The sequence below is a fragment of the Daldinia childiae genome, assembly GCF_008694065.1.
Source record: "Daldinia childiae strain JS-1345 chromosome Unknown Scaffold3, whole genome shotgun sequence".
Classification (NCBI taxonomy): Eukaryota; Fungi; Ascomycota; class Sordariomycetes; order Xylariales; family Hypoxylaceae; genus Daldinia; species Daldinia childiae.
Window position 1 is genome coordinate 1,837,529 of NW_022984644.1, and position 27,016 is coordinate 1,864,544.

General features: G+C 46.7%; 8 protein-coding genes across 8 annotated transcripts; 4 read left to right on the forward strand and 4 right to left on the reverse strand.

Moving 5' to 3' along the window:
- Positions 1–1,664: 1,664 nt before the first annotated feature.
- Positions 1,665–2,874, reverse strand: GL218_03229 (uncharacterized protein; the record flags this gene model as incomplete). Its single annotated transcript, XM_033579779.1, has 2 exons — positions 1,665–2,294; positions 2,353–2,874. 2 exons carry the CDS (start codon positions 2,872–2,874, stop codon positions 1,665–1,667), a joined length of 1,152 nt encoding a protein of 383 aa, XP_033436507.1.
- Positions 2,875–4,494: 1,620 nt separating this feature from the next.
- On the reverse strand, positions 4,495–5,113 carry GL218_03230 (Splicing factor 3B subunit 6-like protein; the record flags this gene model as incomplete). Its single annotated transcript, XM_033579780.1, has 5 exons — positions 4,495–4,595; positions 4,664–4,791; positions 4,847–4,909; positions 4,973–4,996; positions 5,076–5,113. The coding sequence occupies 5 exons, from the start codon at positions 5,111–5,113 to the stop codon at positions 4,495–4,497; spliced, it is 354 nt and encodes a 117-aa protein (XP_033437295.1).
- A 1,654-nt stretch (positions 5,114–6,767) lies between these two features.
- On the forward strand, positions 6,768–8,602 carry GL218_03231 (Arylsulfatase; the record flags this gene model as incomplete). Its single annotated transcript, XM_033579781.1, has 3 exons — positions 6,768–6,998; positions 7,056–7,939; positions 8,002–8,602. 3 exons carry the CDS (start codon positions 6,768–6,770, stop codon positions 8,600–8,602), a joined length of 1,716 nt encoding a protein of 571 aa, XP_033437228.1.
- A 1,698-nt stretch (positions 8,603–10,300) lies between these two features.
- Positions 10,301–11,119, forward strand: GL218_03232 (uncharacterized protein; the record flags this gene model as incomplete). The annotated part of the gene is made up of 2 exons (XM_033579782.1): positions 10,301–10,392; positions 10,459–11,119. The coding sequence occupies 2 exons, from the start codon at positions 10,301–10,303 to the stop codon at positions 11,117–11,119; spliced, it is 753 nt and encodes a 250-aa protein (XP_033437225.1).
- Positions 11,120–11,910: 791 nt separating this feature from the next.
- GL218_03233 (26S protease regulatory subunit 7 like protein) lies at positions 11,911–13,344 on the reverse strand (the record flags this gene model as incomplete). The annotated part of the gene is made up of 3 exons (XM_033579783.1): positions 11,911–13,135; positions 13,197–13,288; positions 13,342–13,344. The coding sequence occupies 3 exons, from the start codon at positions 13,342–13,344 to the stop codon at positions 11,911–11,913; spliced, it is 1,320 nt and encodes a 439-aa protein (XP_033437226.1).
- A 560-nt stretch (positions 13,345–13,904) lies between these two features.
- Positions 13,905–15,687, forward strand: GL218_03234 (T-complex protein 1 subunit delta; the record flags this gene model as incomplete). Its single annotated transcript, XM_033579784.1, has 4 exons — positions 13,905–13,958; positions 14,032–14,083; positions 14,134–14,789; positions 14,845–15,687. 4 exons carry the CDS (start codon positions 13,905–13,907, stop codon positions 15,685–15,687), a joined length of 1,605 nt encoding a protein of 534 aa, XP_033437299.1.
- Positions 15,688–16,633: 946 nt separating this feature from the next.
- Positions 16,634–17,871, forward strand: GL218_03235 (putative quinone oxidoreductase; the record flags this gene model as incomplete). Its single annotated transcript, XM_033579785.1, has 3 exons — positions 16,634–16,788; positions 16,880–17,008; positions 17,157–17,871. 3 exons carry the CDS (start codon positions 16,634–16,636, stop codon positions 17,869–17,871), a joined length of 999 nt encoding a protein of 332 aa, XP_033437300.1.
- A 676-nt stretch (positions 17,872–18,547) lies between these two features.
- On the reverse strand, positions 18,548–24,029 carry GL218_03236 (SH3 domain-containing YSC84-like protein 1; the record flags this gene model as incomplete). Its single annotated transcript, XM_033579786.1, has 4 exons — positions 18,548–18,605; positions 18,696–20,741; positions 21,839–23,717; positions 23,780–24,029. The coding sequence occupies 4 exons, from the start codon at positions 24,027–24,029 to the stop codon at positions 18,548–18,550; spliced, it is 4,233 nt and encodes a 1,410-aa protein (XP_033437297.1).
- Between the last annotated feature and the right edge of the window lie 2,987 nt (positions 24,030–27,016).

Here is a 27,016-nt window from a genome sequence, read left to right on the forward strand (position 1 = left end):
TGGTAAGGCTGGCCCTGTGGCCCCAAAGCGTAAGCTTGGGGGGATCCGAGAGAAAAATAACCTCTATCTATGATCCAGGGAGAATGTGGATATGGCGACTGAGCAGAATTTCTCATCCGGTAAAGAGGAATTTGTGCATAGCAAGCATGGCAGTATCCACCGGCGAATTCAATATCGCAATAGGGGCTATTTTGGTATCGTATATCCAGTGATGCTCCACACGAACATAAATAACCCGAATAAACAGAATGACGAGAATAACCATAACAACCCGGAACGCCCATATAGGCTGGGTTGGTTGTAAAGTAGGACGTCATTATGTTGGTGCTTTATTTTCTTGACCGTTGTTGGTGGTCTTAACGTCGGAGAAGCAACAACTAGTCGAGGATGGTTTCCAGGCTGAAGGAATGATGTCTAAGATGTCTCATGTAAATTAAATGTGGTAACCTTGAGTACATCACAAGGTTGTGAACAGATAGTGCGAGACAGTATTTCCGGGGAAGGTATAAGTGAGACCTTTTCAACAAGTTATCTAACTAGTAGATTCTAGAAAGAAGTAGGTTTTATTATTGACTGAGCACCTCGTCCGTTGATGGGGTAATAATGACGAGAGTTGAGTTGAGTTGAGTTTAGCGGAAAGTGGGATAATGTTGATGAATGAGTTCCCAAGAGGTGTGAGGTGTAGAAGTTGAGGTGTAGAAGTAGAAGTGTAGAGGTAGGGAGAGGTAAGGGCAACCGCAACCTCAGGTTCCGAAGTGATAGCAACGGCAGTCGCGACCAGAACCAGTGGGTACTTGGTAAGAGCGATGCTTAGGCGTGACTGCTTTTTGAGTTTCCGAATCGGATCAAAATAGAAAATTACATCAAATGAAATACCGTTGCCAGGCATAGGACAACATCAGGTATTTGTATTGTCGGGGGACCTGATCTGAGGAGGCCGTTCGTAGAAAATATCCCCCTGTCTCCTATCCGAGCAACCTGTAGGTTCAATTCATATGAACCTTGAACAACAATTCAGCCACCGTAAAGTATGATTCTGGCTTCAGTCCGAGAATTAGGCAGCCCTAAAAGTAAGTAGTCCCGTATATCAACTAGTACGGGGATACTAATGTTGAACAAACAAGTCAGCACGGATTTATACTCCAGAGATCAGGACGTGTGTTATGTCGCTCAGGCCGCTTCAAAGTTAAACGGTTCACGGTCCGCGTCGGATTGAGCATGTTAAGTAAGGAAAACTATAGGCAGAACAAGCAAACCAAAGCTGCACCGGCTACACCGTAATGGAATATTGGTGGAGGTGAACACAATACTCAATACTTCCTATTCGCCGTAGTCGACTCCAGTCTCACCAGTCGACAAAGAAGCGCGGTAGGCAACACGAAGGCCAACTAATAGTTACCATATGCAGCTAACATTTCTGCATATTTACTTCTGCACATTTCCGCTAAGACTATTGGCAACCAAACGCCTAACCGATCCACCGTTATTCCAGACTTTACCGCTTCTTGTAACAAACCCAACCATATATTATCCATATCTGAGATATCCAAATCACGACCGTACTAAAAAAAAGATTATAGTTTGTATATCATAACATAGAATTTGCAAACAAACACTGTATATTTGGCCAATGCTAAAGTTCAAGAAAAGAAAGGGAGCCCACGTTACTCATGAGGAACTAATTCTTTAGGTAATAGTTTTCCTCTTTCTTGACTCCTGCTGCTTCCTATTATAGTTTGCCCATCCAGGTCCGGGTCGTATTCTTCACGTCCGCTATCCGGGCCCTTTATGTCTGCCTTCTTGAAATTCCTAGAGTTGGAGAGCTTCATGCTTTCATTGCTCTCCCCGCTGATCGATTCGTCGTCACTTTCGATAAGCGCATCGTCAAAGGGATCTTGTCTATCCCCGTCTTCCGATGGAAGACTTTCGTGGCCAGGTTCCTTCAACTTGATAAAACTGTCGATAATGTAGTATTGTATCGCATTCATGATAAGTGGGAATAACATCATGACGAATACAATCTGTACGCGCTCGTTGCCTTCGGTCCATCTGAGCGCCCAATCTCCTACGCGTGATATCCATGGTAATATCAAGAATATAATGAGAACGCAGATCTTCATGCCAAACAGGCCACAGAAGTAGATGACAGATTGTTTTAACCACCACCAGGCGTTAGGTGGGCTGCCGTAGTTGCCAGACTGGATTGACTCTGGCGGCTTTCCCCAAGGAGTATATGCTACGAGGCCTGTGAAGACACGGAGGAGGATGATAAGAATAGGGATACCAATAGTAGTCTGCCAGCTTGTTAGATTCCCTCATTTTCATGAAACGTAAACATGCGCAAAGACTTACATCAATAGCCAAATTCAATAGGTAAAATGAACAAGGGTTCGGGACATATTCGTCCTCTCTTCGTAATAACCTCTCTGCCGTCTGCACGGTAACCGGATCCAACTTCATAGAAAACCGACCGCTTGTAAGCATCGACATAAAAACGTTCGCGATGTGCACCAAGACCGATCCGAACACCTGTTTCGATACATCGAAGAACCAGATCTTGACGGGTCGTTGAGGCCTTTCCCGCCACCGCTTGTAAACGAGAGATAGAAGCGCCAGTCCACCTAGCGCGAGTTGTACGATTAAAGCAAATGGCCCAACAAGCTGGCACTCCCCCTCCCCGCCATGATCATCTTCAGGACCGGGCATGGTCGTTGTTGCAGCAGCTGCTATCGCCGTCGCGGTGGTAGTAAGAAGCGAGGCCACGTCGTTGGTAGCAGAAGGGAGGTCAACTCCTATAACTGCATCAGGGGTAGCGGTGACTATTGCGGATGAGGTTTCGTGTACGAGAGAGGCAATCGTGGAAGAAAGCGACATCAACTCTGTGCTCAAAACACAGGTCGGGCGATACGAGGTAAGAAAAGGGAAAGGAGCGAGGATCGACGCCTAGGATCCAGCCAGGGTTCGTTTGAATGGGAGGGATTACTGCTAGAAAGTTTTAAAAAAAAATAGCTTCTATGCCAATAATCCAAATTCCAACAAAGATACAAGCGTAATTCAGTATTTATTACTGAACAAGGAGAGGGAAGAAATAAGAGAAAGCGGTTTAAAGGTTGAATGGTCTGATGAGAAGTGAAGAATGGAGGCGATTGTAGGAGGTTGAGATGGTAAAATGGGAGATGGACAAGCCACAAAGATCAGCCGCTCAGCTTCAATCCTTTTAGCATACATAGGAGCCTCTATGTATGATGCCATGGCGCAGCAGCGAGTCGTTTAGGCTTATAATTCGGGAGACGTACGGGGTAGGATCTAGGCTACTGCCTATCTAAAACCACTAGCCTCCCCCACCTAACCTATGTGGTACAGTTCAATGTTCCTTTAAGCGTTAGGTACTTTAGGTACCTTAGGTAGGTACCTTCTGCATTACTAGAACCTACCCGTTCCAAGTATTTGGTGGTATATTTTAGGTACATGTAATTAAGGGGTACTTATTTATAGGGACTCGCCAGCACTGACAGGTACATATAAGTATTCCGTACATCAGACATCATTTTAACTTTACCAGATGAAGTTCAATGTAGATTTCCAAACCGTCAGTTTGCCTGAAGTAACCAGGTCATCTGCAAAGCATAGTTTAAGTTTAAACATCTTACCTTACCTATCTGAACCTAGACTCATTAAGTGCGTCTATCGGACCATTCCAATACCACGTGTTCTACTTTCCGTTTGGTCTTATCTATCTACCTGTCTTCCAATTAAAGATAGACTTCACGTAGTACGAAGGTGGAGGAATAGCCGAGTGATGGTCATATTACAGGCTTAGCAATAATGGTCACGAGAGCAAGTTATGATTATAACTTCACGTTGAAAAAGGTTTACGTACGAATGCATTAAACTAGGATTAAGACACGTCCTTGGGAAAATCAATTCCTGAGGTCTTCTGCATTCTCAAATTGGAGTGGAAAAGCCTCAAACCATATGAATAAATAACATATTCTTCCGCGCAATCACAACGCCAAATAACTATGTGGCATAAGAAGTATGCCACAAAACCATCGAATAACCATGAATCAATCTGACCAACGTCCACCGCGTTCCATAGGTGTTGCTAATGAGCGACTCGCAATTTAAAGGGGTGGCACGCCTAGTAAAAAGCTAACACTGCGCCTTCGCGAATTATTGTATGCTATGACCGAATGCCCAGACATCCGCGCAGATAATCTGATGATCTGTACGATACATTTAAGTCATGCATAGCTTATTCGATTTCTGTGGAAGGATGCCCCGCACGAAGTTCAACGCGATCTTTCGTGCGTGTCGGGCGACGTCGTCTGGCCTACTCTTCTTATCCTTCGCCACCGATGTCGGCTCCTTCTTGATCGACGTCGTAGTGGAGGAGGTAAAGCTCGAGCTAGATGTAGTAGAAGCTGGAGAAGACGGGACTGCAGACGGAGCACGGGCACGGGTCTGGAGCCTGTCTGCAGGCCCGTCTAATTGTCAATCGATTCCATGCTTCATCTTGAGCTGCGCTAAATTATCCTTGCGAGCCTGCAGGTCGTCTTTTGACTTGAGGGTCTTCTCTGGTTGATGCCATAGAACTATATAACATATTAGAGACAATATACAACTATAAATGAGAGTTGATGTGATGATGGGGTAAACGTACCGACGAGATATCGGTTCTGAAAGTTGTAGCCATTTAGCTTCTCGAGAGCGTTCTTCGCATCCATGACGTTCCAGAAGACAACATAGGCGGTTCCCTTTGCTTCGACTGAAATACCCTGTCGAATTTGACTGCAATGATAGTTAGCAAGATGATTTTTGATACCCGATCAATATGGGAACGTACCGAATGAGTCCGTCCTCACCGGGATCAAAGAGTTTCCAAAGCGCGTCAGAGGATACTTCGTAGCTATAATTTCGTTAGAGGAAATTCGGGAATAGAGTTCAGAGGACTTGTGGTGACGTGACTAACTTTAGATTCTTCACGAACAAAATTCTGGACAAAGAGGTTAGCAGGTGTATTAACAGTTGGCACGTAATACCGGAGGCGAAAGGAATTAAATGCGTCGACTTACGGGAGCTGCTCGGGGGCAATCTTGCCGGCGCGACTCATATCTTGATGAGGCAACTATTTATTGTATTCTCGAGACTCTGATGGTTGGTTGTTGGATTGTTGGTCCAAGGAGGTGGTGGTATTGATGGGGTGTTTTAGGATGTAGTCAAGATTGGCGAAGAGGCGTGTGCAGCTTTTGGAGGAGTCAATCTGATTCTGGGGAGTTTCGCTCTGGGCTACGGAGCAAATCGGATTAGGCCACGCTAAAAACCGAGCCTTGAGAAAACACGTGACTCAATGGTGCCTTATCAGATTTCACCGCTTAGCGACCGTTTAGCTGTAGGTAGGTAATACTTACCTCTAATAAAGGGAGACCGCTTTGTGACCTTGTTACACAACGCTAGTAATCAGTACTGTGTAGAATTAAAGAGCGACGTTAGTCTCGTGACGCATAAATCTGGTAGTTACCGTTGACTCGAGCAAGAATTTGGGGTTTAACTGTTACAAATTTATCATACATTAACCTTAACCATGAGATTCAAAATCCCATTACTCATAACCAATGCATTTTAGAACGAATACGGAAGCCTCGATGAAGTGGATAGATTTAGTGTTGCTGTTATCGATGCACTACATAATACACAGTATACATATGTTGTGCATTGTCAAGCAGGCGGGTTTGAACGACCCTGTTACGTCATTTGAAGGACACCTAGTCGCTACATACGTCTCACTGAAGGCATTTATGAAAAGAAAGTTCGTACTAATTTTATATAATCTACATTACCTCATATGTAGTTCAAAGACAATACTACTACCTCTACTCATGTTAGGTAATTTCTCATTCCCCATTTTCGATACCGAAAGAAATGTAGTCAGAGAGATATTATTTTGAAATCCGAGTCATCTTAGGGATTCCTCCGAGCTGCTCTCCGAAACCGTGCTCCGAAGTTATCAAGAGTGGCTGTAAGCTCCGATTACGCCAGGATCGATTACAATAAAGGTCATTAACTGCTGGCGTTGATAGTAACACAACACCTCCAAAATATTAATTATGTCGGACAACGCGGACCGATAGATTGCTTTGTGATGGATATGAATTAGATAGGTGCCTAACCTACATATCATCTAAGTGGATAGAATGTACTCTATACAGGTATAATATTATAAGTACATATTGTTGAACCTATGGCCGAGGGAATGTCCGTATTTAGAGGTAATTGTAATTATTATATATATATGAAAGGCATGGTGCTTTCCAATTGAGGTTAAGAGATTAGGTAAGATAAAGGTAAAGGTACCTAAATATATTGCCCCGGTTAATGCACCTAAAAGGTCGTTTTTAATTAACCTTTTTCCCTTTCCAAAACTCAAACAGTAACACCGTAGTAGATGATGAACTTACACATGTCACGGCCTACATGTAATGTATTCGTAGAACGTGGGAAGATAACGCCCCTGTATGTAAAACGGTAAGCAGGCCATGGAGACGTCCCCTGCACGTTTAACGGATATATTCACCACTTTGGATTCTTCCGTTATTTGATATCTTGATATCTATCAATTTTGCCGGAATCACGGAAATGCCACCCATGAAACCAACCAAGGAAAAATGTGGCTTCTTCTGAGGCAAGGCGCCTCGAGACGTTGGCTACTAGTTGTCGTATTTTCCGTGCTTTCAGCATTAATATATGATCACTATCTCCGATCGACAATGGCTGAAAAGAAACCTAATTTTCTGATAATCGTCGCTGACGACTTAGGGTTTAGCGATACATCTCCTTATGGAGGCGAGATCGACACCCCTAATCTACAACGGTTAGCTAACGAGGGAATTCGTATGACCGGTTTCCACACAGCTGCATCATGTTCTCCTACGAGAGCTATGCTTCTGTCCGGCACAGACTCACATATCGCCGGGTTAGGTGTAATGGCGGAGAAAATAGTAAGTTCTAATTGTAGTAAAAGTTGTTACGCCATCTGTCTAATATATTTCGGTTAGAAAAAGGCCCCGGGCATCTTCAAAGATAAACCTGGCTACGAAGGATACTTGAACTATCGTGTAGCTGCTTTAGGGGAGATCCTTCAAGATGCGGGATACTTTACACTCATGAGTGGAAAGTGGCATCTAGGCTTGAAGAGGGAACTTGGTCCGCATGCGAGAGGATTTACCAAAGTACTTTCTACCCTTCCTGGAGCTGGAAACCACTTCAACCACGAGCCACAGTTATATGACCTTAAGGAAAAGCCGTCAGCTATCTTTAAGGGCGATGGGATATGGATGAAACATTCAGAGTTTATCAACGGGAGCACAGATCTACCTAAGGACTTCTACTCGTCTAACACATTTACGGATTACTTCTTAGACTTCTTAAAGGAGCGAACAACGGATGAGCGATCACAGCCCTTCTTCGGCTATCTCCCATTCACAGCCCCACACTGGCCACTACAGGCACCACAAGAAATCATCAAAAAGTACCATGGCAAATATGATGATGGTCCCATCGCATTACGAGATCGCAGACTCCGAAGCTTAATCGAAAAGGGGCTCGTGCCCCCTGATGTTGAGCCAGCTCCCATGCATATGCTAAATACCAGACCTTGGGAGGAGCTATCAGACACAGAGAAGAGAGAATCATCTCGAGCCATGGAGGTTTATGCGGCAATGGTTGATCTTATCGATGTGAACATCGGCCGCGTGCGGTCTTATCTGGAAGAGACAGGTGAGCTTGATAACACATTTGTTGTCTTCATATCCGATAATGGGGCCGAAGGACAACTGTTGGAAGCCTTGCCCATCTTGGCTGGCTATACAGTAGAAGATATCGTTAAGAAATACTACGACAACTCGTTAGAAAATATCGGTAACTACAACTCCTTCGTGTGGTAAGTTTAGTTTATTTAAAATACTGGCCATTTATTTGGATTAATTAGTTAATTAAAAAAAGGTACGGGCCTCAATGGGCTGGGGCCTCAACAGCTCCAGCGCGCGGGGCAAAATCGCACTCAACCGAGGGAGGGATTCATTGTCCTTGTATCGTCAGGTATCCGCCGGCGCTAAAACGGGGCGGGCTGGTCACCAGTACGTTTACGACGGTTATGGATATCGTTCCAACCATCCTAGACCTCGCAGGCTTGAAACACCCGAGTCCCGTTTTCCGTGGGCGCGAAGTGGTCCCTGTCCGAGGAAAGTCTTGGAGACCGGTTCTAGAGCACCCAGAAGACGAAACTATTCAGATATATAATGACACGGATATCGTTGGCTGGGAACAGCTTGGAATAGCGGCAGTCAGAGTAGGAGAATGGAAAGCACTATTCCTCCCTCCTCCTAAAGGTCCTGGCAAATGGGAGCTCTACGACTTATCCAAGGACCTCGGCGAAGTCCATGATCTAGCAGAAAGCCAACCGGAGAAGCTGAAGGAGATGCTTCATCATTACGAGACGTACTTCCAAGAGACTGGTATGTTCGATTCGTACACTATGTATCAGGAGGCGTTGAAGCAGAGGAAAGCGGAGAAAGTGAGAGTGAAAGTGGACACCGATCAGTAGTATGTATACATATCCAGAGCATTGGAGCTCAAGTCAACTAACCTATTCATCAAGCAGTCCGCCATATGTTTCAATCATACGCCAGAGTCTGGCTTTCGTACAGGAAAAGTTTCACAGCATTCTAAAAGGATACTGGGGCGAGGAGTAGATAGATCTCTCACGAGTGTAGGTAGGTCTCGGATAAGAACGAGAGAAATGGCTTCTTACTATTTAGGGAATTTCTTTTCTGTCACTGTGTTCGTTTACTCGATGCTTCTGGTAATTGGTGCTATAGAGTGTTCAAAGGCGATATAGCGTGTTACCCATGATATCAGCAGGTCTTTTGTACATGTTCGAGAATGTAAATACCATTAAGATTTCAGCACATTGGACTGGTTCCATGCTCTTAATTGAGTTATGGAGTTGGACCTTTCCCACTTGGTTGAGATGTGACGAGTCAGGCTAAAACATCCTTATACTTATTAATTTCACGGCCTATGTAGGCCTCACTTGATTAGGGATCCTTTTTAATCACTCCAAGTTAAGAAATACTTTACTGGGGACTGGACTGCTCGGATTCTTCTATAGCACCTGTACTTATGTGAGGTCTATTTATATTCCCCGTAACAGGTAGCTATATATATATATATATATTTAAACCCTTCAAATAACTTGTTAACTATATTTATATCGTCTATAAGTTTGCTAACAGAGAGCTCTTATAGAGGTAATCCGATTCATTCCGTTAAAAACAGCTTGTGCATATCATTGATAACCATTGTAAGTATTATCCGGTATCGAATTTTATGCTACCACGTTAGTCATATTTATATAAAAGCTGAAGAAGCGCGGGAGACGCTCAAAGATAACCTTAGACCACACATGATCATACACTAGGTCTTTGGTTAAGAGGGGATTTTTACGTGGCCTACAAGGTTGTATCGGCCAATGCTGCGATGATGTCCCTTGCATCGCGGGGAATGGGAAGGGGAGAAAGAGCCTGTAGATAGTGATTGGTAGGTCCCAATTAAGCTGAACTATGACAACTAAATAACTAATTGGATTACCATCATAAGATTCATAGCAGATATCTTTGAGAGGATACGAGTTGTCTTGGGTTTATTTGTATTCATACTCAGGCTGTTCATACTTGTACTTACACGTGTTCTACCAGAGAGAGGTTGCTCTGGTGTTGCCTTAATAATGACAAACAGAATTAAAGAGGTCCGTTACCTAAATGTACGGTGTACGTATCGTGTAAGTTAGAGATAGCAGGTACGTATTGTTTAATGATTACCCAATGAGGTAAGCACATCTTTGTCATGTTTTTAGGTTAGGTACCTAAGGTAGGTACCTTTTCGTCCAATGCTACCTCATTAAAGCACCGAACTAAATCCGCTAATGGGAATTGAAGTTTAGGCATGTTCAGGGCAGCCCTAGAGGACCCCTGAAAGTTGGTTGATCCGAGCGGATAATCCGCCATAATCCGTATCACCCTCACATCACCTTTAATAAACAACTTGCCTAAGCCAACATGCAATACCTCCTCCCTTCCATCTCGTTTCAATTCCCACCCAAATCTCTTTATCTTCGTCTATAATCGCCTCTGGACTTTCTATTCTTTCCCCCCAAGGCCCAAGCGAAAAACTGTCGACGTAGAAACCTGCATCTCCTCTCCAGGGTCTCTTCAGGGTCTTGTGTGCTCCACACAGCCTGCAGATGCCATCCGTAACGCCCTTCGAATTACCCATGCTCTCCCCGAGTAAGAAGAGGAGGCATGATGACGACTCCAGCCAGGTGCAGGTTCAATTGTACGACGACCCGCAAATATATCCTCGTCAAGTCCGTATCAGCTAACCACGAGTCCCCCATACCAGAACATCCCAACACGAGTCGACGAATCTTCTATCTGCCATCAACAATAATGAACGCTTCATATTCCCCACATCGGCCAGAGGTGCTGCTTCCCTGCTGAATATGCCTCGGAAGATGATACCTCTACCTGTGAACAAGAGATTCCGGCTTGTTAACGACAGCGATGGACATCTACATTCACACAACTCCTACTCCCATGCGCACCCCGAGTCACCGGCGCCTACACCATCGCCACAGCACACCAAACTAGGCATAAGTCTCAAAACAGGGCCATCAAACTCGCAACCTCTTCTAAGCCCCTGCCACATCTGCCACCGGAAACCCACCAAGAAATCCGACCTGGACTCCTTCGCTGACTGTCTCGGCTGCGGACAGCGGTCCTGCTTCGTATGCCTACGCGCGTGCCGGGGCTGGCTCGCATCCTCGGAAGAAGATGACGACAGCCTATCTGCATCGTTCACCATGCAGGATGTAGACGACATCACCCCCGAGTCCTCCCCCGAGGCAAACCAGAAGCAAAGAAAGGGAAGCGGTACCGGGCCCGACTCGAGCTGGATCGGCCGCGGCCATCGGGAGCTGATCTGTAGCCGGTGCTGCGTGGAGCGCGGACCCGAGGGCGACGTTGTGTGTTTGGGGTGCTTGGCCGGCATGGAGGGGGCATAGGGTGCCTCGACAGACGAGCAAGACCAAGAGCAAGAGCAAGAGCAACATTAATTAATTAACCACTCGTCATTCAAACGAGACTATCACTCCAACACCGGACACCAAGTACGATAGCTGTGCGAGCTTGGAAGGAAGGAAGGAAATAATATAATTCGGTACCGGGCGGGACGGCACTAGGGAGAGCCCTATCTGGAGGGCTCGCGGGAACTTAAGGCATGGCCACGGCGCTACGGGAACATCGCATCGCATCGCATCGTATTTTAGCATATGACTTCGCAAGATACCATTCATATCCGCAAGCCGCGGGTGCGTTTATTACTTGCCTTGGAAGAGAGAGAGAGAGGGAGAGAAGAGCGTACATAGCATACTTGGGTTTTGGTATCTTACCTACCCACCTATTGTAACTTATAATAACTTTAGGTAGTGTCCAGCCTAGGAAGTTGGTCAAGTAGCACGACCAACTAGGCGGGACGGAATGGAACGGGACGGGACGGGGTAAGGCTGTTTGTATCGGCACCCGCACATCATGTAACTAGTAGACACTCACGAAACAAGACGACTTTGATGACGACAACACAATTTACGTATAAGTAACATAACGCATAATGCATAGCACATGGCACAAGCGAAGCTGGCTGTATTTACCTATGCTAGGAGTTACCGCTGAGTCTACATAACATTCCGGCCTAACTTGCTGGCTGGCTGGTTGGCCGTAGTCCATTATCTAACTACTATTCATACAAACAACATATCTCGCTTCCTTGCTCCTATTTAACTCTCTAGGGGTACGTCTAGTTGTATTGCATGTATGTAGCGGTCGAGTTGAACTTAAGGTTGCCCTTGATAACTTTATCGACGGCGCTCAAGAAGTCCTTCTCGGACGCAACCTTTCTCCTCGCGCGGATGGCGAACATGCCCGCCTCGGTACACACGCTGCGGAGTTCGGCACCCGTGGCGTTGGGGCATAGACGAGAGATTAGTTCCCATCGGATATCCCGCTCGACGGACATACTCTTGGCGTGGATACGCAAGATGTTAGCACGGCCTTCAAGGTCCGGTAGCGAGAACTCGATCTTTCGATCGATTCGACCGGGCCGCATAAGCGCGGGATCTAAAGTTGAGGGTCTGTTGGTGGCAAACATGACCTTGATGTTGCCGCGGGCATCGAATCCGTCTAGCTGCGTGATAAGCTCCAGCATAGTTCGCTGTACTTCGTTATCACCACCGGCTCCGTCGTCGAATCGAGCACCACCTACAGCGTCGATTTCGTCAAAGAAGATGATGCAGGCTTTCTTCGTCCGGGCCATCTCGAATAGCTCTCGTACCATCCTGGCTCCCTCACCGACGTACTTCTGTACTAACTCACTACCGATGACTCGGATAAATGTAGCGTCTGTTCTGTTGGCGACGGCTCGCGCGCAGAGGGTCTTTCCGGTACCGGGGGGGCCGTATAGCAGAGCACCTTTCGGGGGGTCGATACCTAGGTTGACGAACCGTTCGGGCGATAGCAGCGGCATCTCGACGACCTCTCGCAGCTTCTCAACTTGCTCTTTGCAACCGCCAACATCGCCGTAAGTAACATCAGGCTTCTCCTCGACTGTCATCATAGTAACGCTGGCATCGATCTTGGGGGGGAGTGGTAATAGGATCTGGTATTTATTTCTGTCAACGCCGACACGCATGCCCTCTTCGATATCGGTGGGAGATACACGCTCGCCGAGCTGGACGACGAACTTAGCGATTTGCTTTACGTTGATGACATATTTGCTCTTGGTCTCGTCTTTCTCGTCAGCGATGATCTTAGTGCACCGCGCTACCTGAAGTGGTTGCTCTTCTGACATTCGCTGACGGTCGGCGGCGACATCCCACAAGTGCGGCGGCGCGAGGCCTGTATCGGACTCCTTGACTCCGATCTTCTCGTCCACGGCCTGTTGTTTCTCCTTAATCTGTTTCTCGAGGTTTTTGAGGGCCGTGCCATAGGGTGCTGCTCCGTACGTCTTGAGGACTTGGATATCTCTAGATATGAGGTTAGATTCGACGTAAGGTGGGAAGAAAGGGAAATTGGGCTGAAACGTACTCGTCTGATAAGGGCGTGATCTTCTTCTCTTCTATTTCATCGTCGGCGAAGTTCTTCTTGTACTTCTCCCAATTTGATCCGGTGGCAGAAGGCTGAAGTACCGTTAGCTAGAGACTTGGGATAATAAACGTAGAAATCGTTATACCATCTTCTTAGAGAGCTTCTAAAATTAAGAAGCCCGCTGACGTTGTTATTATTATTAGAGAAAAGAGGGAATTGGTGGGAGGAGGTGAGGACGGTGGTTATTTGAAAGTTGTGTATTGTTCGTTGGGTGGACGGATAAATAAATGGTTGATGGAAATGAATATTATGAAAATAAGGCAAACTGGAAGTTCGCAAGGTCACTGATTGATGATGAACAAATGTGGTTGCATAAGCTCCTTCATTGCCTAGAGACTTGCAGCTTCTAGATAATAGAGGTACGTACCGAAATTTATGCTATATCTGGTTAGTGGATAAGTAGCCTCGCAGCTACCCCGGGAGCATTTTGCATTTTATTTGTATTAAGCACATGTACCAAAAAAATATCACAGCCTAGGCGGGGAGCTTTTATCACGTCTCTTATAAATCTACCTCTTTCATAAATCGTAGGCTAATATTTTCGTCTACCCCTACGACAAAATTCTAGGATTCTATATCATTCGGAATTCAGAGTTTCTAATAATAGGAAAACCTCTGTTTATTAAAATATCGAACAGCTAGATCGTCATGGCTACCGCAACGCAATCCCCCGCTGGCGCACATTCCAACGCTACTTTTAGAGTATGACCTCTATTTCTTCAACCCAACTTGCAATCTCGGGACTAGGGATTCTTGTATAACTAACACGTAACAGGATAAGGAAAAGCCCATCGCCGTGCGGTCTGCAAACATCGTCGCTGCCAGAGGTATGCATATCTCTATACATCCTTCCGGAACACTTACTAAAGCCCAACAGCTGTTGCCGATGCCATCAGAACCTCCCTAGGGCCTCGAGGAATGGACAAGATGATCAGGAGTGGGAGAGGCGAAACCATAATCACAAACGATGGAAACACTATGTTGAAGAGCATGTCTGTCATGCACCCCACGGCCAAGATGCTTGTCAACCTCTCAGCAGCACAAGATGTCGAGGCAGGAGATGGTACGACATCGGTGGTAGTTATATGCGGTGCCCTGCTCGGTGCGGCAGATAGATTATTATCAAAGGGCATCCATCCTTCAGTTATTTCCGAGTCTTTCCAAAGAGCGGCGGCAGCGGCAGTTCAGATTCTCCACGACATGTCGCAACCTGTCTCCCTAGCCGACAGCGCCACCCTTCTTCAAGCAGCGAATACATCTCTCTCCTCAAAGATTGTCTCTCAATACTCAGGCTTACTCGGCCCTATGGCGGTCAACGCGGTTACAAAAACCATCGATATCAAGTCAGCGGACAATGTAGACCTGAAGAACATCCGAATCATCAAGAAGGTGGGAGGTACGATAGAAGACAGCGAGCTGGTAGATGGAGTGGTCCTGAACCAGTCGGTCATCAAAGCAGCAGGCGGCCCAGTGAGGGTGGAGAAAGCCAAGATCGGCTTGATCCAGTTCCAACTAAGCCCTCCCAAGCCAGATGTAAGTCAACATGGATAAAAGTCTCCTGTCTACAGTTTTCTAATTACGTGTATAGATGGAAAACACCATTCAGGTAAATGACTACCGTCAGATGGACAAGATCGTCAAAGAGGAGCGTCTTTACCTTCTTAACCTCGTCAAGAAGATCAAGAAGGCCAAGTGTAACGTGCTTTTAATTCAAAAGTCTATCCTACGTGATGCTGTCAATGACCTCTCCCTGCACTTCCTTGCCAAGCTTAACATTCTGGCGGTCAAGGATATCGAGAGAGACGAGGTTGAGTTCATCTGCAAGTCTACCGGCTGCAAGCCCATTGCAGATATCGATTCCTTCACTGAGGACAAGCTTGGAACAGCCGACCTTGTCGAAGAGGCTCAGTCTAACGGTGCACGGATGGTCAAAGTCACAGGCACGAAGTCGGCGGGAAAGACGGTGTCTATAGTCTGCCGTGGTGCCAACAGCTTAATTCTGGATGAAGCCGAGCGTTCGCTCCACGACGCGCTTTGCGTCATCCGCTGCCTGGTCAAGAAGAAGGCTCTTATTGCTGGTGGTGGTGCGCCAGAAATTGAGATCGCGGCTCAACTCTCTAAGCAAGCACGCTCACTTACCGGTACAGAGGCTATCTGCTGGAAAGCCTTTGCGGATGCTTTGGAGGTGATACCTACAACGCTAGCAGAAAATGCCGGCTTAAACAGCATTAAGGTGGTTACGGATCTGCGACATAGACACGAGATGGGAGAGAAGAATGCAGGTGTGAGCATCAAGAGTGGTGGTGTCAACGCGAACATCGCCAAGGAGAATGTACTACAGCCATTATTGGTGAGCACGAGTGCTATCGAGCTGGCGGCTGAGACGGTGAAGATGATTCTTAGAATCGACGACATCGCATTGACGAGGTAGTGTGGTCTAAGACAGCTAAAATGAAATGTACATGATAGCAATGAAATGAGACGTGATGAGATGACATAATCAGGGGTATAAATTCTCCTTGACCTTATAAGATCGTACTACGGGTAAATAGGCGGACTAGGGAGAATTATAGTAAGATTTAACTAAGCCTAGTAATATCAAAGTGATGCAAGTTTTCTACGATGTTATAACATTGCGATTTATAATCTATCTATAATCCATCTATAATCTTCCTATAGTGGAATTATAATCTCCTTATAGTGGAACTAAGGGGGGGTTCGATTAGTCACTCGGCCTCGGATTTATAGTCGCTCTCTCACCATTCCCGATTAACGGGTCGGTTAGAATGAACGGGGTCGGAACTTGTACACTAGTTATCACGGCGGTGAAAATGAACAAGCAATTGCGGGGCAGGGCAGGAGGGGTTTCGGCTTCAATGGCGTCATTTCCGCGATAGTTGGCTAAGTCGAATTTGTGTACCGGAATAGCATTTGGATGTAACATCTAGGTAAAGACAGGTACCTAAAATAATAATAGGGTACCTAATCATTAGTAATTCATGTCGGGGCAGCAGCCTTGGAGCCATAGCTCTTTCGTAACTTTTACTAAGGCTGTTTCTGATCAATCAAATCCTGTGTAAGTTCCTTTTTTTTTTTTTTCTCTTCCCCTTTTCTATCTAACCCTGTTTTCCAATTTTGTATGTAAATTCCATATACTACCTATACGTATCTTCACTCGGCCGAGTCCGAGTCCCGGAGCCGGAGGAGGATCATCCTTCGACGAAAAGAGTCCCCCTATGAATGTCTATATAAGAACCGCGTCCACCCGCTTACTGGCTTGTAGTTCTGGAAGAAGAGCTGTAGCACCGCAGGCAGCAGTCATTCCTTCGCATTTACAGAGTATTCGGAATAATCCCTTGATCATACATATCCGCAACATGGCGTCTATCCCTACTACACAGAAGGCTGTCATTATCGACAAGACGGGAGGCCCTGAGGTCCTTCAGTATAAGACTGATATTCCCGTCCCTGCTGTCATTGATGGTCAGATATTAGTTAAGAACGACTACCTTGGTGTCAACTTCATCGACACGTGAGCATCTTCTTCTTTTTTCTCGTTCCTCTCATTGACAGTCTTATATATATATATATATAATATACTCTGATACTAACCAATGACACAGATACTTCCGCTCAGGCCTATACCCAGCACCGCAATTCCCGTACATCCTCGGCCGTGAGGCAGAAGGAACCGTCGTTAAGACAGGCGGCGGGAACCTATACGGGTTGAAGGAGGGCGATAGAGTTGTCTGGTACGTTCGATCGTCCATGTCTTGATCCAGACCCCGCATTGCGACATGTGATAACCCCGCCCCCTGAACCCCTATTCATCCCACCACCACCACCACCACTACACCATACATACACTCTCCTGTCTGATATTAACTAATACCCCTCCAGGCTCGGCGAAGGCGCCTACGCAGAGTACAGCGCAGTCGACGCCTCCAAAGCCATCAAAATCCCCACCGGTATAGCGCCCAAGATCGCCACCGCCGCCATCCTCCAAGGCCTAACAGCCCTGACCCTAGTGCGCGAAGCCCACCGCGTCGAGAAGGGGGATTGGGTTCTCGTCCACGCCGCCGCCGGCGGTACCGGCCTCTGGCTAGTGCAACTCTTAAAAGCCATCGGCGCCAACACCATCGGGACCGCGTCCACGCCCGAAAAAGTCGCCCTCGCCCTCAAGGCCGGCGCCACCCACGTCATCAACTACAGCCACGAGGACGTCAAGCAAAAGGTGTCCGAACTGACCGGCGGCAAGGGCGTTATCGCCGTGTTTGACGGCGTCGGGAAGTCGACCTTCGATCTGAGCTTGGAAGTCGTCGCGCGCAAGGGCTCGCTGGTCTCCTTCGGCAATGCGTCGGGTGCCGTCCCGCCGTTGACGATTGCCCGGCTAAGCGCCAAGAACGCGCGGTTGTTGAGGCCTACGCTGTTTAACTATATCGCTACGAGGGAGGAGCTCGAGTACTATACTAATGAGCTATTTGGCTTTCTTACCGGCGGGAAGATTGACGTGCGCATCCATGAGGTATACCCCCTGAGCGAGGTCGCGCGTGCTCATGGCGATCTTGAGGGTCGGAAGAGTACGGGGAAGTTGTTGTTAGATCCTTCGAAATAGGGAGAGAGGGATGTATATGATGGGTTGGAGGAGATACCTAGTCTTTCGTATGTAGCATCATCGCAAGCCAATTTACTCTCGTGAAAACTATTGAGTACCTATGAATTAAGTCTACCTTGACAAGATCTTGTGTTTTATTCACAGTTATGGTATAGTCACTAGACGTCTCCCCCCGTAACTATCGCTAGAGCTAGCTAGGTATCTACAGCACGACGTAACTAACTGTAATATTCGCCAAGCTAGTAAAACCCCAAACCACAAAATGTCAAGGAAACTAGCCGCCGAAGCAAACCAGCCCCGGCTTGCGGCCTATTTCCGGGTATCCCTCTCGAAAACCGTGACAATAACAAAGACAATAAAGCCTCTACATCGGGATCCGGACTCTCCCACCAAAAAAAGAAAAAGGGCGATAGATAATACATATCAACCACCACGCTGGGGTGCATAAACAACCCGCCTCAGGCGCCCTAAGTAAGCCCCTAAACTAAAAGTGCAAACCGCACCGCCCCGCCCGTAGGAAACTTTTTGTCTTTCGTGACCCTGAAACTCCGCAAAGGAAACCCATGAGATATAATGACCAAAGAGGACAAGCAGAAGAGGAAGAATAGGTAGGTAGTTATATTGTCAATTAAGTAGCATAGCAACGTAACACAACGGCTACGCAATGCTTATTTATTCATGAGGTATCGTTACCGAGCATCGAGTGTACGTGGATGAGTTTGGGACCATGTTCGCTGTTATATCGTTAGTCTTGATACTTTTACATATATACATACATAGCAGATAGGAAGAAGAGAGAAGAAAAAAAAGAAAAAAGAACTTACTTGTAATCAACACGATTAAGACTCATTGTGCGCTGCGCCTCTAATGTCTGGGCGTCCAAATTATGGATACAATACGCCAGACGGGCGGCGATAAGAGAACCGAGGAACATGGCCTCCTCGAAGCCGTTCTTAGTCCACTCGGCTAAGTAGGCAGGTAACGGGGCCACCTTAATACTTGTAGGCGTCTGGGCGTGAGAGTGGTGGCCGTAACCAATGTCGCCGGAAGTGGAACCAGGAGCCTGTACCGTGCCGGGCACACCCAATGAAGCCGTAGTAGCGGCTTGCAGGAGAGGGTTTACCGAGCTGGTAGTGGGAAGTTGGCCTGTGAAAGAGCCAGTGGGTGTCTGAGAGCCGGTTCCACTTGGTGTTGCCATGTTGGAGGGCAACTCCGAGGTGAATATGGTCGCAGTGCTAGGTGATATCAAGTGACGAGCAGTAAGCGTCTGAAGGATATTCTCCTTAAGACCTCGTAGGCGACTGCCATTGCCGACAAAGACAAGGTTGTCCCAGCAACCGGGTCGCTTATAGGGTTCATCAATGCTCTGAATTGCGCGATAGATAGTATCGGTGATTCGGTTAATCTCGTGACGGTCTGCGAAAAGGAATCGCTCCAGACCAACCTCAATATCTCGTCGTACTCGCTTCGTTCTTCGCTCCGTGTTAGTAGCGTTAGCCACAGACTCTACCACCTCGACATTGGGATCGCTAGTACCCTCGGGCTTAGCCTCGGGTTTCGTCTCTTGATTGCTAGGCGTAGCATCAGCCATGGACACATCAGCCGCGGGCGCATCACCATTTGCGGCAATAGCAGCTTCTGGTTTAGGGGCACCGGTCGAGATAGGAACTTTCACGTCCTCGTGCACCAATTCCTCATAATGGAACATGTTGGTTTTTCGCCTGGAGTTGGATAGGCGAACTGGCTTCGCCGCGGCAGGCTCAGCTTCTTGGGCTTTAGCCAGCTTCTTCGACTTCGCCTTTTCAGCCTTCTCCTTCTCCTTTTTAGCAAGGAATTCTCGCGTGTTACCGCTAGTAACGATATTCGCCACGTCTAGAACTCCTTCATCGATCTCCTTACCCTCGACGATTCCGTTCTCAGTCTCACCCCCAAATGCCGTTACAGGTTTCGGTGGTTCTGCGGGCTTCGGGGCTTCTACACTAAACGAGGCACCGCCGGGAATCTGGCCTGTTGTCGGAGAAATATCGTCCGTAGGAAGCTCCATGAGTTCATCCAGGTCGGTGGCGTAGGGGAGGACTTCGCACAGAGGACTCTTCTTGAGTTGCTCGGCCATTTCGTAGTTAAACCCCTTATCTTTTAGAAGTGACAACAACTTCTGTGTAAAGACCTCTCCACCTGATATCTCTCGTACCGGGTTAGGATAGCCTAAGCCCTTCTCGCTGACGATGAGATACTCGTGGATGCAGGTAACATCGACTTTCTCGTAGCCAATGTCAACAACCGTCATAGTCGGCCACTTTAGGCCATATTGCGCCGCAACCGCGCTGTGCAGTAGGGATAGAGCAGGAGTCTTAGTCTTCTCAAATACGTAGCGCGCGATAGTTTCAAGATCAGGTCGGGTCCACTGTGGTGATGCCATCATCATGATCGGGGTGTTGTGATATGTGGTAGTGAGAAGACCATGTACGTGGTCGAGAAATGCTAAGAAGGCCGTCATGTTAACAATGCGACCACCTTCCAAAGGGTAGATTGCATCCTCATTGCTATCGCGATCTTCGACATATTCCCATTGATCCTCAGCTTTCTCACTGCCTGCGCTTCCCGATGTGCTAGCCTTTTTGCGCTTGTAAATGCGGTAGGGAGTATATTCGTTAGACTCGGGATCCTTAAACATTCGCGTGGGAATGCGATGAGCAGGCGGGGTAAGCTCATTGCAACCGAGCTGAGCCATAGTAGTCTGACTACCGGGACAGACGACGAGGATTTGGTCCTCGCGCCACTTACCCTGCTGGCTCGCCATATTGAAGAGCTTACGAGAAGCCTTGTTGGTAGGAGTTTCTTGCTGGCGTAGGAAGGTTCGATGCGATGCTCTAGTATCTCGGGATGTTTTTGAATGTAAATATCGATTGGATATGGAGAGACGGTTATTAAATTGACCGTTATTGAGGCTAAAACCCTCGTCGACTACCGGAGTAGGATGATCTAAGAATGGTTCAAGAATTGCTCCAAGCTCGCGCGTACCAACGCGTCTAGTTCGACTTCCATTCTGAGACTGAGGCTGAGGAAGTCTAACCTGTGGCTGGGACCTGGAAGAAACATTAATCCATGCTACATGCCTAACATAATAAGGTAACATTGGAAGTGGAAACTCACTGTAATCGGTTGGCATCGGCAGGACCCGAGGCTGTGGCTAGTGCGACTTGGCTTTGGCCTAAGGATCGATTACGACCTCGGCTTCTACCTCTGCCCTTTCGTGAACGTTTTCTTCGCTGCATTGGAATTGAATTCAACGATAATTTATTTCTATATCAAAATCATAAATCCAATATTGATGGTGTTTAGTTAAAGTTTGAAGAAAATACGAAATACGAAATCGTCAATATGTCGTTGCTATGCAATAGAAAAAGATACGAGTTACAAATAGCGATAGGTTACAAGCACATCTACGCATTCACTACAGCAGGCAAGTCACTGTCGTCGTCGCTAGGGCTACCATAGGGATGCATTGTGGAGTAAACTTTCAAGAGCTTACATATGTCCTATCACTGCTAGCTTCTAAAATAGCTGCCTGTTAAGTTACTCCCTAGCATATATGCCTGGATAATTCACTATTCCTGTCCATAGTAATTCCCATAGAACCTATTCCTTCGACTCGTACACATACGCATGCCATTCCTCTTCCCAGTTTGCTTGATGATTGCAGATTGGTACAATATGTTAAACAATAAAAGTACATATCAAGGGTATTATTCAGCTCGAGTAGCCCACCTCGCCCTCGAGAGACTTGTCTAATGTTGATCGCAGCGCATTGAGTATCGTGCAAGATAGCCTCATACCTATAACCCGATCATTCCTTGATCATAGTGGTATCTCATCCTTCCTGTAATCGTTCCTATGCTTTCCCAATAACTCCAAAAATTCCCATGGTTGTGACTGAAGAAAAATGTGAACATTACACCACGCTTACGCAACAGTGACAGAGACGTCAGGAGTAGCCTTAAAGCCAGTCTGCTCCTCTGTGCCTGTTGATGTCCCGGTCATGATCTTCTCTCCATAAGAAGATCTATTTCCTACTTTAGAAGAGCGGCCGTTAATGCTCCCAGATTCTTGAGTAGGAGTGGCCGCGTGCTCAGCATTCTCTTTAACCTCGTGTGAATCGCTAGCCTCATTCGCTATCGGTATCTCGTCCATTACTGCTGCATGCTTGGTAGGGTCTTCTTTGGCCCTCGGTGTAGTCGCTTCGTCAACTTCGCCTTCAAGTTCAAATTCCTGTCTAAGTGGGCTGCCCATTAAACCATTGACATCTCCCATCTGGCTTCTCGTGCGAGATGTACGGGCAGGACTTCTGAGCGGAAGCGGGGGTGGCACTCTTGCAGGAATGTTAACTCGAGAAGCTACCATCGCTACTCGAGCGGGCGCCTGGGCTGTAGCAACTTCGAAAACAATGGCGTCTTCTTCCACGTCAGATTCGTCCTCCTCTTCCTCTTCAGCTTCCTCTTCAACTTCCTCTTCTTTGTCGCCATTGTTATCATTACCCTCACCTAATACCTCATCGGCCACATTACTACCAATGTTTTCGGTGTGCGTACCCGTACCCGTACTCTTCGTGTCTTTAATAACTTCAACTTCTAAATCATGCTCATCTTCCTCCTTAATAATCGTCGTTGTTAGCTCATCGTCCAGATCTGGGAAATTTGATAAGCTCCTCAGAGCACTGATATCAATTTTAGTATAGTCAACCTCAACAGGCTCCTTCGCCAGCATGACGTCTTCAGTTGTCTGTGGTTGGTTCCCATCTTCGCTTTGGCTTTGACTTGAGCTTGGGGTTGTCTGAGGCGTTGGGAAGTTACAGGTTTGTGTGCCGGCATCGGTCATCTGGCTTCGTTCAGTAGCCATCGTTCTACTGGACATATAGCTTCCCCTATTGCTCCGTGACAGATAGGTATCCATACTTTGGCGACCAGCTTTGGGAAAGAAAGGGCTCGTCGGACTAGGGTTATATTCAAATTGGCTGCTATCGGGCCTTAGTCGTGTGCCGGCTTCACGGATACCCATACCAGCCATCTCGAGAGCCATGACACCAAAAGGATCCGGATCCTCGAAATCAGGAGCTCCAAATGTTGTCGACGGGGCTCCCGAACTCGGAGATTCGATGGTTGCATCTCCGGGTGCAGAGGAAAGCAGGTCAACAAGGGTTGTGTCATAGTCCGTTCTTCCTTCGGCAGCCTTGAGCACTTCGGTAAGAGGTCGCGTTTGGGGTAGACTTTGGTTGATATCCCCCGCCAAAATTTTCGCGACACTGATTTTCATTCCATAGAATCTCTCATTCTCATCAGCCCGCTCGGTTACGACTATTCCGTCCAACTTGACCTCTGCACTTTGTCCTTTCGCTTTTACGTACGCAATTGCCCTATCACTCAGATCGGCCCATGTGACATCGTTTTCAAGGAGACCCACAGCCACCAGAGGGCCAGTGGTTAGACTGACATCGGTACCAAGAGTTAACCGTGGCTTTGCAAATGCCTCGAGGACCGTAAAATTGTTAATAACGAGAACGCAATCATAAATATCAACGCCAAAAACAAATCGCAAGCTAGCTGTCTGAAGCATTAACCCAGACGGCGGAGACCATGTTCCATCCGTTTTGCGGGCGATCAGAATGCCGCTGCCGCCCGACCCGGATCCGGAACTCCATATTCCAGATCGCATCGAAGTAAAAACCGCAAGCCCTACAGCATTTTGTAATATTCTTGGAGGGATCTTCTTTAGAAACTTATGTGACGATTGTGTACTCGAGTAAGTTGACGGAGTCCCCGGTCGGTCGTCTGGGGTTGAGAAGCCATCGCCTGTTGATAGGCGTCAGTTACAGGATATCCCTTACTTGCGGATACGAACAGTGAGAACATACTACAGAAGGATTTAAGAATGCGGGCAGCCTTGTCGCATTCCTTGTCTAAAGTCGCGGGTAGGAAAATATCCCTACTTAGCCTCGACGTGCTAAGGCGGCTTACAGGTGAAGGGATCTTGTCGGCCCAGCCGCGGACGAGGTCGACGCTATTTTTTCGAGTAATGGTCTTGTTATGGCCATTGCTATTACCAATGACCGGTGTGCTCGATCTATTGCGATCCCACGGGAGGAGGGCGGAAACTCGCTGCATCATTAATGGCTAACTGCAACTAACAAACACGGATCGTCACCTTCCGAAGGAAAGACGAGTTTGCGCCCTTCGGAGGAAAAGGCAACCTTTCGTCGAAAACAAAACTACAGCAGGTCGTCAAGATCAAGGACGGGGAAGTCGGATTTGCTCATCAGATAGGCGCTAAACCAGCGGCATTGAAGAGGGAGAGGATATGGTATCCAGAGGTTTGAGTCGGAACGCTTAACGAAGGGGGGACTAGGAAGAACTGACGACAACTCATGCAAAGGTTGGTAATGGTAATGGTAATGGTTCTGGTTCCTTTTCTCTGTTAGATACATACGATAGGCGGGCTGGCGGGATGGGCTAGAGTGAAGTTGGCTGCAGACAAAAGTGACGTTTTGACTGGGCAGTCGACCTTCAAGCCGGCTTAGGATGCATGCGTAAATGCATGTTTAGTGGAGCTAAAGATCAAGGTAAGGTGACCTAGGGTCAGGTAGGCGCAATTTGTGCAGGGTAGGACAAGAACAAGACAGGCTAGACAGGGAAGCGCAGGCACGCCCGGCAGCACCAAACGGCCAGGGGTAAGAAAGAGACTTTACCATATTAGGATAGTTTGCAATGGCGGGGAGTAATAAACGGAGGGTTGCCGCACTACCGGTTCGGTTTTAATGAATTCAGGAACAAAACTACAAATTATTTCAGGTACCTACCTGCCTACCGCACATATATTGTGGACATACCGCTACCTCGGTACCAAGTAAAAACGGGACTGGCCTTTCATTTAAGAGGTACGCACATATATAGGTATATATAACAGTTATTTCCAAGCGCATTAAATCTAGAGTCCAAGCGGGAGAAATGAATCATTACGGCGTTATGATATGTATTATATACCGTGTCTTGGTAAGCGTTGTTAGGTATGTACGGAATATGGAATGTGCAGAATATCAGATGCTCTTAAACGATCTCAACTTAGACCTTAGACCAAAAGCCAAAACGTAAAGTTTAACAGATACTAATACCAGATACATAACCCGGTTAAGAACCTTGGAACTTAAGTCTAATATATATGAACAAACGTGGCTGCAGAAACTCTATGATACAGCGTTACATGTGGTTAAAATAGAATACAGTATGTATCGGATTCCACTTTACACGGTTCAAGGATCTCGGAAGACATATTAAATGAAACAAGTAAAAACGCCTCCGTACGTACTTAATGTATTACATATCTACCTAATGTATACCGATTTATTTTAGTTAAAGCTTTGAATTAAGTACTAGTTATGCGATCTCTTAACTCATTACAAGCGAAAGAAAGAAAAAAATTACATGTAATTAAGGATCGCCTTACCTTATCCGATAATTTCTAGCCGATCTTCTCATCGTTGGGACTCGGGAATTCGAGTCGATCGACAAGGAAACCCTGGAAAAGCCTGGAAAAAGGCCAAAAAGGCTACTCTCCACACCATTAAGTCCTTCGTTGCTTTGTTTTTCTCAACTGTCTTCCTCGTTCTATATAGGTTGAGTCCAATCATGCACTTTTACGTCTCCGTACATGTGTGGATCTAAATAAGAGGTATGTATGTTGTGTACAGTAGAAATGTTTTCGATGACCATGTCCTTTCACTTACACCAGTATCATCATCACCATGTAGGCTTTGCTGGCTCGTCAAATGTCGGACTGCCCTACCGCCTCAAACGTCTGTGGAGATAGATACCATGTGCATCCGCGGCGTTGGCATAAAAATGACACCGCCAAGCCCGCCCAAAATCCACTGACACATGGGCGCTTGCAGCATTGCAGCTTGCACCGATCATGAGCACGACATGAACTGATCTCTCTTTCACCCCTAGTACGTAGTGGTGGTAGTGGAAACCAACCTTTAGGTACGTTGACAAATCCAGTTATGAGGTGACAATGGGCTCGTAAACGGGCGATGGCGAGTAGCGGCGATGATCTCGCGGCAACTTATCAATATTGATCCTTCGAGAAGATAGTTTAAATATTTTGATAAATACATAGGTTAGTTATTGTAACTGCATGTACGTATATACATTAGGTACATACATATGATACGAAGTAAAATGTACGTTCTGGGGTTAGCGGAACAGAGATCCTTTCAATATATTTTAATATGCTAAAATTCCCAGGACCTCCCCCGTGCAGCTTTGCTGCGCCAATGCAATTTATTCGCGGATATCAATCTACCTACATATTCTACTACTGCATACTATGGTAGTAGGCTGAAGTTAAATATACTCAAAAGAGTTATTCTCATCTGACTGCAGCTTTCTATATTGTTACGATGACGATCAATCATGTGCCCTCCATCACCTGTTACGAGGTACCCCATTGGAGCCCGTGCCATTGCTATGTACTCGAGTGATACGAGGTTCGAGTTCGTATGCACGTACAAAATACCGTACGGCTACTGTATATCCATAAGCACATACGCAAGTAATTATGTACCTAACGGTAGCATGGATGTACGAAGTACATAAATCTATTTGGTCCACATATCTTGCCTACATACATTACAGATTTCCCAAGCCGTTGGAAAACTTCTTTCCGAATTGAAACAAGGCTACCCCGGTCTATACTCAACGGACGCCAAATTGGTGCGAGGCGAGACCTGAGAGAAGAAGAAAAAGAAGAATGAAAAATATTTTTTTTCTTCTTCTTCCAAACGGGCTAAGAAATGTTCCCCTGTATTTATTTATTAGTTAGTTACTTGTTAGTTAGTTCGAGCTAAACCTCCGATCTGAACACAGGTGGCTGTATCACGTTGCGCCCTGCTTCACCGAAAGAACTTCGTGCAGCACTACTCTATGTACCATCGCCGACCAAAGCGTTCAAAAAATAAATATCCGACTACCTAACTTACACCGCAGCCTCCAAAAATACGCTGTAGTAAGCGTAGCGCTCGCGAGCTAGCCCACTCCTAGTAGTATTGCATTACCCACCCTGCTGCACGCCTAACTTAGTTATATTCTAATGTTAG